At 41.2% G+C, this 10,579-nt stretch overlaps 1 protein-coding gene across 1 annotated transcript; it reads right to left on the reverse strand.

Annotated features, from left to right (window-relative positions):
• Positions 1–9,048: 9,048 nt before the first annotated feature.
• On the reverse strand, positions 9,049–10,259 carry LOC115379977 (trace amine-associated receptor 13c-like). The gene is made up of 2 exons (XM_030080975.1): positions 10,087–10,259; positions 9,049–9,865 (listed from the first exon to the last, which is right to left on the reverse strand). Exons 1-2 carry the CDS (start codon positions 10,257–10,259, stop codon positions 9,049–9,051), a joined length of 990 nt encoding a protein of 329 aa, XP_029936835.1.
• Between the last annotated feature and the right edge of the window lie 320 nt (positions 10,260–10,579).

Consider the following 10,579-nt stretch of genomic DNA (forward strand, 5'->3'; position numbering starts at 1 on the left):
CTGAACACAGTCCTTAACTGGATTTCTTTAAGTCATTCATTTTTAATCTTTGTAGTCCGTAGAGCTGTAGATATATAAGCCATTGCAGAGTGGGAGAGTTAGTTTGCAAACTAGGTAGGCCATGCCAACTAGAGTGTCAAACCGGGATAAGATCAAAATTTAGAAATTATCTTCGGGGTCGGGTACGGTCACGTCGGCATTATTTTAGTGAAAAATGATGGACCTAAAGTCTGTCCTGGGCAACTTCATGTATAGTGCTGGGGTTTACATGACGACACTGAAGGCAACATATAGGCTATTTTAGATGGTAAATGTAACCCAGTGATGGAGGAGAAGCAGAATCTCAGGCTCAGGTTGGGGTTAGACACTACAGAAGAATGCCTGTCAGGTTCGGGTCGGATTCAGACAAATATCTGCAGCCCGATCCGCACACTTATGCCAACAAGTAAGCTCGCCAATTAGCTAGAATATTGCTCACTAGCTTTAGGGTAAGGATGATAAAATAGCCCTAATTTTGCTTTGGTCACATAATTCATCATTAAAATGAGCAGCAGCCTTGCAGTTTCCCCCCGGAGGTTTAACTTATGATGTAAATTAATTTCGGTGGTGGCTAGCTGAACCATACATTTGCCCTTTTCATAGGCCATGCTGACAATAACAAATACACATAAAAAATAATATAAAAATACACCATACTTATCCTTTAATACTGAATTGTTTACCATTGTGAGTCACACAAAGACCTAGAATAATCACATTTTCCCATTTTTTTAATAACCTCTTTTTTTTCCTCAAGATTGCAGTGCTTGTGTTGATCCTGGATAATTTATTTATGTTGATCCAGGACCATCACTGCCATGTTGATCGTGGATAATAAGTTTACCCAAGGTGGCTACACAAAATTACCCTGTAGGCCTGTGTTTCATGTACTATCATACATACTATCTTTAAAAAAAAAGACTCCTTGATATGAAGAGTCTCACATCAACTTGGGGGTTTCTGATCGATGATTTGTCTCTTCCAAATTCAGGGGGCAACACTTGAAATGCCCTTATTTGCTTAAAGATATTATTTAACATCTGCATGTGTTGTTGAACCTTAATGAACACCTTAATGAGCCATCAAAGCATGAAGTTACTGCTACAAGGTAATAAAGTTAGAGGATTTCTGCTTGGATGAACCTTGACTCTGCTTGGTGAAAACAAGTCACAGTTTTGAATTCTTAACAGACTCTCAGAAGTCCAAAGTTATGAAGAAAAAAACTATCAAATTAATTCACCAGGCACTCTGTGTACTGTAACTGTTGGTCACGGTTGCATCATGTGGTCGCGGCGAGCAGGATGCCTCGTGTGTTTCATCATGTGTTTGATTTAAATTTGTGTGTTTTTCTTAACACCTCTGATTGGAGTAATGCCTCTGAGGTTGGAGTTGCCACAATCAGCTGAGGTGTGAACAGACTCTGCTGTAGACAGATACACAGTCATTAAGCCTACCTGGGTGTTTGTCTTGCTCAGTGTTTAGGAGAAAATCCTCTTGAGTCTGGGTGTGTGTGTGTGTGTGTGTGTAAAGCCATCAGATCTGTAAGGGGCAAATGTTTTTGTCCTGGAGCACAGACTTAAACCCAGTGAAAAAAAAAAAAACATTAAAATCTTAAAATATTGTTATTGCTGTCATCATTTGTCAACCCTAAAAAAGGTCAGCCTGAGCTCCACGCTGCATCCTGGCTTTGGTACAATATGAAAATCAAATATACCGGGTTCAGTAGAAACAGACAAAAACATAAGCAGGAATATACTGCAGTGCACATACACACACAGCCACACACACACACACACACATACACACACACACACACTGACAATTAATGCCTTTTCTCATAAAATGTGTTTTTATTACATCTGAATGTTTTTATGACATAAAATCGAATCTGTGTGTGTGTTTAGCAGGACTTCATGCAGCCAAGCAGCCAAAAGGGCATATCAACCTCAAACCATCTCTTTTACAAAGTCCTCTTGAGCAGCTCACTACCCCCACCCCTACATGCTTTTTTTTTAAATGATTCTCATGATTGGGCCACATTTTGGGGTCAGGAAAAGCAGGAATTGCTGATTAATCAGGAAGGAAAATATTTCTAGCCCTTGCACCTTATCCTGAATGCGGGTGCAAGCAGTGAGTTGCAACCTCTCACACTGTACAGTACAGCATATAGGAAATATATAACCATCCAGCTTTTTGAATAAGATTGCCACCAGTGTAGGCCGCAACGCCATCACCACACAAAGACTACATGATAAGCAATACATAAACAATTCTAAATGACCAAATGGGGAACATGAGCCAAACAACAATGAACTGGGCTAAGTAAATGTCCGTTGCCCAAAGGCATGCTGGGAAGCTCTGCCCACCTACCCCAGGGCAGGGCCTGGCCCATTGGCTCATCTGTTTGGGGCAAAGGCCTGGGCTGCACTCTGGACTGTAGACCCGTACCTGTGCCCTCGGGGCAAAGTTCTCCCCCCTGCAGAGTCCCAGGACGACGGCCAGCGGTTCGCGGCAGGTGACACTGTAGTTCCTCTCTGGTCAGCTGAGGGAGCAGCTGTAACAGGCGACAACCTGCTCACCATGCTCCCCCTCCTGGGACAGCCCTCCACTGAGGCCCAAAATTGCATGCATGCATGGTCGCTGGAGACTCAATAAGTGCTGACCAGAGCCATGCAAAGGTAGCAGGGCAGTTCTCACCCCGCTGAAATGCCTGGCCTCTCTGGGTAAGCCGGTTTACAGGACTGGCGATGGCGGAGTACAGTCCTAGACAAAAGGGCTGACAATAGGAGGCCAGGCCCAGGAAGCTCCATAGCTCTCCAGTGTTGTAGGGGGCAGGCCAGTGCTTCACTGCAGCCACCTTCACTGGCTCAGTGGACACCCCTGCTGAGCTGACAGTGTGACCCAAGAAGGACGTCTCCCACCGGAGCAGGTGGCACTTCTTGGGGTGAAGGTGTAGACCAGCCTGGCATACGGCATGGACCATGTCCTTTAGGTTGGCCAGGGCACCTTCAAAGTCTGCAGCATGGGCGAGGAGGTCATCCAAGTAGACAACACGGCGGCTCCAAGTCGATTTTGCTTGGGGCCCCCAAATTCCTTGAGACGGCCCTGTACCTGTTGTCAAAGGCAAAACTAAAAATTATAGACCCATTGCTTTGGCAAGTGTACTTTCAAAAGTGTTGGAGTAAATTCTTTTGGATAGACTCCAACAATACATAATCACCACTGACAACCAGTTCGGTTTTAAAAGTAAGCATGGCACAGATTTTTGTTTATATTTATGCACTGAAAGATGTCTATGGATATTCTCATTCATCCAGGTCATCGTTCTCTTTGGGCAAATTGAATCATAGGCAACTGGACTTGTATTTGTCTTAGGAAGACGTTTCGCCTCTTATCCAAGGGGCTTCATCAGTTGATGCGCATCGGTCTTTCTAGTCCGCACTAGTCTGACAAAAACAGTGGAGTAAGGTCCAGGTATTTAACCTCTGTGGGAGTGTTTACCAAAATGCCTGTGGGTGTGTTCAAGAAGGCACTGGTTTCACTTGACCATTGTTTTGGTCTGGTGAATGACAGTCGTCAGAGTCAAGTGTAACTCTGGTGAACGACGATTGTTGAGTCGTCTGAGGTTAATTTGTTGATCCTCCTGGGTATCGATGAAAGGGCAACATTATAATGCACTGAAAGAGATGGTTAGTTTGTGTAGAAGAAAAAAATAGTACAATGTTTTTATGTTTCTTGGATGCATCCAGAGCGTTTGACAGAGTCAGTCATGGAAAGCTATTTGTCAAACTTCAGGAGCGAGGGGTTCCACCTTATATGATAATAATTTTACAGTACTGGTATACACATCAAACAATGCATGTTTGATGGGGTACAAGTACCTGTACTTTTCAGAGTCTGTATATGGATGATCTGTCTAGACAGCTAAACCAGTGTAGAATTGGATGTATGGTGGGAGAGAGGCTTATCAATCACCTGGTATATGCTGACAATCTGGTCATTATGTCTCCCTCTAGTGTTGGTATGCAGCAATTGCTTAGAATCTGTTCCTGCTACGGTGTGCAGTATGATATTATGTTTAATTCGAGAAAGAGTGTTATTTTAATTGTGAAAACCAAGGAGGACAAGAAGTCAAACTTTCCCTCCTTTGTTCTAGCAGATCAAGTGCTTGGAGTTGTGAACAAATTTAGATATTAATCAGAGATGATTTGTGTGATGATGACGACATCCAGCATCAGTGCTGCAAACTCACAAGCCAACATGCTTGCACGAACATTTAGTAAGTGTATTGATGGTGTCAAGATAGCTTTGTTTAGGTCATATTGTACTTCATTGTATACTGCACACCTGTGGTGCAGGTACAGTGCTGCAAAAATGAAAAAAATCCAGGTGGCATATAATGATGCATTTAGGATTTTACTTAGGCATCCAAGATGGACAAGTGCAAGCCATATGTTTGTAAGCAGTGATGTGCCCACTTTTCATGCTGTCCTTAGAAAGTTTATTTACAGTTTTTTGTGTCGACTTAGCCAGTCAAAGAATGGAGTCATTATGGCCCAGCGGTGCCTGCACAAAGTGACACAAAATACCTGTCATACTTTTGGAAGCACTGGATAGATGCCTGTATGTGTTTTAAACCCACTTGTTGTGTTGTTTTTATCATATTGTCTGTGTTTTTGCATATATTTTATATGGAACTGAGTCAGGAATAAAGTGTATATATATGTAAGCTTGTTGCAAACCACAGCTCTCATTGAGACTTTATATAGGTCATCCTGTAGTGGAGAAATGAGAAACACCCATGCTTAGAATTCAAATTCTGCTAAAAAGAAATATTAGAAAGTGTGTGTAGAGCAAGAAAAACAAAACTGTTGGACCTAACACACTGTAAACACTACCTGCAAGGCACTGTGGGATGTTGCCTTGAAAGTGCTAGTCGAAAAAGTTAGGGTTAGGGTTAGGGTTAGTGCACATTTTCTATGAAAATATCTGGTGAGTAGAACTCTGATCAGATCAGAGCACAGCGGAGCTCAGAATCTGTGATGACAGACAGATGGACAGTGAGACAGGCAGGGCAGCGTTGTCTCTGTGCATCTTACATCACTACCAAAGTGAGAGGCGCCATGCAAGCTCCTATCTGTTCTTCCATAGCAATTCAATCTTACAGTCTAAATATTAATCATTACAGCCAATTAAACAACTAAATTAGGCTTTACAAATTTACAAATCAGGTTTAATGCACAATGTGAGATTAATGCACATTTTTACATACTGCACATACTTTTTTTTTCTTTCTTTTTCTCTCTTTCTTTAGAATTGCACCTGCAACTGACCAAATTTCCCCTTTATTTAATTCTGGATGTAAAACTCACACTGAACAGCAGAGGGTGATGCAAACTGTTTGATAGAGACTGATCTCCATAGCTTCAAGGCCGATATACACTGTATGTATGATATGTTTTCACAATATGACCCTGCCAGCTGCCTGCATCAGTTTCTTCCATGAGAATAAATTGATGACTGACTTTTTATACTTTTTATACGTTTATACTTTTTATATGTTACATGTTCTTTAATTTGTTTTGTTTTTTATTAGGTTTTGCTTGTAAATCTTTTAATTGTAATGTATTTTTTATTTGACCCCAGGAAGAATAGTCACTACTGAGGCAGTGACTAATGGGGATCAACAATAAACAATAAACAATAAACAATTGAGTGCTTTTTAGCTATTATAAATATGTTTTATATTTCTGTTTATACATGCATATGAAAAGACCAATATAAAACTTGCCTTGCCTGCATGTTAGCCTCACAGGAGTCAGGCTGCAGCATCTAAAGTGTAACAAGTTTAATAGATTTTCTAAACCAGGGGGAGAAAAGGACACAGATAATCAGATTTTAATAGGAATTACAATAAACCAGCCAGAGCACAAAGGTTAAATATTAGTATGACTTGAGGTATTCTGCCCTGCAAAATGCAGGAATACAACTGTGACAACACCAAGAGTCCTGGCTGCTTTCATCTCAGATATCTTTGCAGTTACAGTCCCTGAAGGCTGGTGTGTGACAGCCACAGTCTGAGATCACAAGCCTGAAACACAGCCACCACAAATACTTTCATATATGGAACTATGATGATAGTAATGGGAACAATAAAGGCCAAAACACAGTCAGCTGCTCCTTTGTTGTAGGTCAGGACAGAACTGTACCCGCCTGGTCGTCTCAGCTGATCCTTTAGAAGTAAAATGGTGTAGGAAGCAGAGCACGCCCAACACAGACAAATACAGATTTTGACTATTTTGAGTAATTTTGCAGTGGAAACATAGAGGACAGAGGCCAAGGTCAGAAGTGTGCTTGGTATCAGACTATCATCTGTTGCCTGTCATGTCGGCAACCTAAGAGCCCATAGGTGGAAACCATCTGTCAGACCGCCCAGCTCAAGTTGAGGAATCTCCCAACAAGGAGATTCACGGTTAGGGATTATACAGAGACCCCCTGTGGTCAGATGAGGGGGGAAAAAAAATTGTAAATCCATACTCTCAGTTTATAAATCTGTACACACTTTTTACAAACCATGCCCATGGATTTCTAAACCATGCTTGAAAATACAAATCGGTGCCCACAGATTTGTAAACTGTGTCCTTGTATTTTGAGGGCAGATGTGTGGGCATGGATTTGTAATCTAAGGACACAGTTTAAAAATCCGTGGACACAGATTCATAATCTGCGGGCATGGATTATAAATCTGAAAGCATGGTTTGTAAACTGCACAAACTGCTAAACTGAAAGTACAGATTTATGTTTTTTTCTCAGTTGACCCAGGGGGTCTGTGTGATCCCGATCACAAGTCTAATAAAGTTTCTGAGGATTTGTTCCACTTTTAATGTTATTCTTCTCCTTTTTGAATTTGGAGGAGGCCAAAAAGAGGAAGAGGTCTGTTGGAGACAGCGGTAAAATGTTACTGCAGGGGTTTTCCTGTGTAATTCCTTTTTTTTTTTTTTTTTTTTTTTTTTAACACATACAGTAAACTGGGCAGCCTAAGAGGACGAAAGCCATTTGCAACAGTGCAGAGGCTGCAGAGAAAGCCTCAGGATGGCTCTGGCTGGGGAGAGGAGAGGTTCCCTGGAGCTGCTGCTGCTGCTGACAGCTGTTTCCACTGGAGGCACGAACAAGTGCCTGCAGTGACTTGTTCAGGCAACAGTATGTGTTCTTGCAGGGTGTATTGTCCTGCTTTGAGAGAAAAAAGGAAGACCCAGTCAAGGCGTAATTTTAGCAGTACACTAACATTACCCAGCTGGGTAGCTGCTGCCTTTTGTCCATACTAGGCAAAAGTTTGTTGCTTTCCTTCATGTACTAGTTCCATCCATGGAGAAAACTGTTCAACTGAAAACTTCCTCCTGCTCTCTCAGTATTCTGCCTGCAAGCCTCTTCCCATGGCACACACAGCAGTGCCGCTGTGGGCAAATTTTGGTCATGTACTCATGTTTGGTGGCACGTAGTACATGTACATGCAGTAGGTCTGTGCAGTTTCATGCCTGTTAGGCAACTATACTGTTACAAATGCAACCTCAGGCCATTTGTTGCATGTCATCCCCTCTGTCTCCCCTGCCTTTCCTGTCTCTGTTTACTGTGACGGTCAGATAAAGCAGTTATGCCAAAAAAAAAAAAAAAAAAAAAAAATCTTAAAAAAAGTGAAGCAACACTTAATAGCCCTATTCTTGTGTGGGTATAGGAATATTAACATGTATATTAAAGTGTTGCAAGTTTTCACACTGTATTTATATTCAGTGCTTATGAGTTTGGTGTATATCAGTATATGTAAGTGTACATTAATAAGAATGTGAATAGTAATATGTTTCCAGGGCAGAACGTTGTTAGTTCTACTTTTTTGATTTTACTGATGGTCTGCATCAGCTAATGGGAATCCAAATAAAATCCTAAAAGCCCCCAAAACATGGACACAGGCCTTCCCAACCACAAGCACATCCTTGCAGCCATGCCCGCCTAGAGCTACAAGCCATCTAAGCTCCCTGCTAAAGGAAATTTCCTATTAACCTGCCTTATAGATATGCTCAAGTTCCCTGCTGTTGTAAAACTTTCGTTGGACTTGCTCAGGGTTTATTTTATTGTTTAAGGCCTGTTTAGCATATTTAATCTTGTCGTTTTATATTTATTGGGATTTTACGTAGAAATAAAACCTTGTTTTTCCCTATGAGGTCATGGTTCTGAGCCCTGGGACTCATACATTAAAGGGGAGATGTGTAGTATGTCGGTCAAGTGTGTGACACATCAAGTGACATTTTCTAGTGGACATTTTCTCTTTTTGCAGTGTAGGACTAATAAATGTAAGAAAGAGGGAAAAGGGATCAGAAACTCTTCTACTTCTCAGTAAGCCGTTGTTATGGCCCCGTAAAATGAACTGTTTTCTTAATTAGTTTAAACTGATCGGTGTTGTAATAACTGTTGGAGCTCTGTTCTTCAGAGAAAATGCACTTGTCTCTACTAAAGTGTCAGTCGGTGCTTTAACACTCATAGGACAGAACCAATCTTGTTCATCAGAAGATTTAAACATGCGCTTTGTTTTTATATTTTAGAAACCAATCCTATTACAATAATCTTGTTTGCCTAGTAATTATTGCAGTTTAAAGCATGTTGCAAATTACTCTTTTGCAATAACTAAAAAAATCAGATTAACACAATTGGTTAAAGAAGATCATCTGTTGATATATATAAATAATTGTTTTCCCTTAAAACATACAATAACAATGTAGGCGTATTAATCATATAAATATGGAACATAATTAGATATAATTTGTTTACTTTTAAGGAAATGTGTGTAATTGAACCTGCTGGAATTGTAAAACCCATCAATGAAACAACAGTAGGATGTCTTATAATCATTTATTCAGTCTTAGGATCTGTTGATTTCATTCACTCAGTATCAACAAGAACAAATACAATTTCCTTTTCACAGAAAAGGTCTCTTCTCAGTCATTCCACAGTCTCTCCCTACAGTATGTTGGCCTCCCGGGAGCCAGGCTGCAGTATCTGAAGTGTAACAATGAGTTTAATAGCTTTTCTGAACCACGGATAGAAAAAGGCATAGATAACAGGATTTAAACAGGAGTTAAGATAAGACAGAAAAGTGAAAAAGATTACAGATGAAGCACTGTCCAAGCTGTCCCCTCCTGCAAGACTGACACAGTAATATGGACAGACACATATTAAAAAAACACTTATGACAACCCCAAGAGTCCTGGCTGCTTTCATCTCAGATTTCTTAGCAGTTACAGTCCCTGGACGCTGGTGTGTGACAGCCACAGTCTGAGATCGCATGGCACGAGCCTGAGACACAGCCACCACAAATACTCTCATATACAAAACAACAATGACAGTAATGGGGACAATAAAGTTAAAAACAAGGTCAACAGTTCCTGCAATGTAGTTAAGGACAACCACACACTCTCCAACGCAGGAGTGAAACATGCCTGGTTGCTTCAGGTGGTCTTTTAGAATCAGACTACTGTAGAAAAGAGCACAGATCCAACACAGACAGACATAGATTCGAACTCTTGTCTGGGTCATTTTTATGGGATAATGCATAGGGTCACAGATAGCCACATAACGGTCGATTGATATGAGCACCATGTTTCCTACGGAGACAGAGACGACAGAAAACACAAGAAAGAATGACAATGTGCACACAAGATCGCCTGATAACCAACAGGCCTCTGCAAAGAGGAATTCAACCGGCAGCAGGAGGCCGGCAAGGAGGTCTGAGACAGCCAGGGAGAGGAGGAGGAGGTTGGTGGGGGTATGAAGCTGCCTGGAGAAACATCGTCATTATTAATATTAGTATATGTAATATAATCACTTGCTGTAGCAGAAATCATTATAAAAGCACAAAAGCATTATTTAATAAACTTGATTTTGTGTCCAGGATGTATCAACATGTAACAACATGTTACATGCTGGACATTATGTAACAATATGTTTTTCTATATCTACTGTTTTTAAAGATTTGCATATGATGATATCTTATGCTACCTGAAGTGAGAAATGGAGATGATGACCAGCACGTTGAGAGCTACAGTGATCAGAGAGATGGAAAACAGCAGAATGGAAATGATTATGGCCTCGGAGTGAGGACGCACCTTCTTCCTGCAGGAGGTGTTGAGGAGTTCTGGGAAGCAGAGCTCAGCTCCTTCCAGGGTCTCCATCACCAGAGAGAGGAGGAGAGGAGAAGCTGCTGAGGTCTGGCAACTTTCTGACCAAAGCTCTCCATCATACGGCTGATTTATTTTTGTCTACACTCAGTCCTATGTCCCTCCTCCCTCCTTTCATTTGCATCATTTGCATTTGTTCTTCATCTTCATCACTCTCTGCTGCCCCTGTTTCTCCTCTTCCTCATTTCCTCTTTCCCCATGTCTCTCTCTCTCTCCCCCCCCCCACCCCACCCCTCCAAGTGCATTCTTTGCTTTTGTTATTTTGCCCACTCCAAAAAAATATATGAACAATGTTGAAATACAATACAATAAAA

This window comes from Myripristis murdjan, chromosome 21 (genome assembly GCF_902150065.1).
Source record: "Myripristis murdjan chromosome 21, fMyrMur1.1, whole genome shotgun sequence".
Classification (NCBI taxonomy): Eukaryota; Metazoa; Chordata; class Actinopteri; order Holocentriformes; family Holocentridae; genus Myripristis; species Myripristis murdjan.

Coding starts and splice junctions, on each gene's coding strand:
- LOC115379977 (XM_030080975.1), bottom strand. CDS start 10,259: ATGGAGACCCTGGAAGGAGCTGAGCTCTGCTTCCCAGAACTCCTCAAC. Junction 9,866..10,086: donor ATCTCCATTTCTCACTTCAG/GTAGCATAAGAT, acceptor ATGTTTCTCCAG/GCAGCTTCATACCCCCACCA.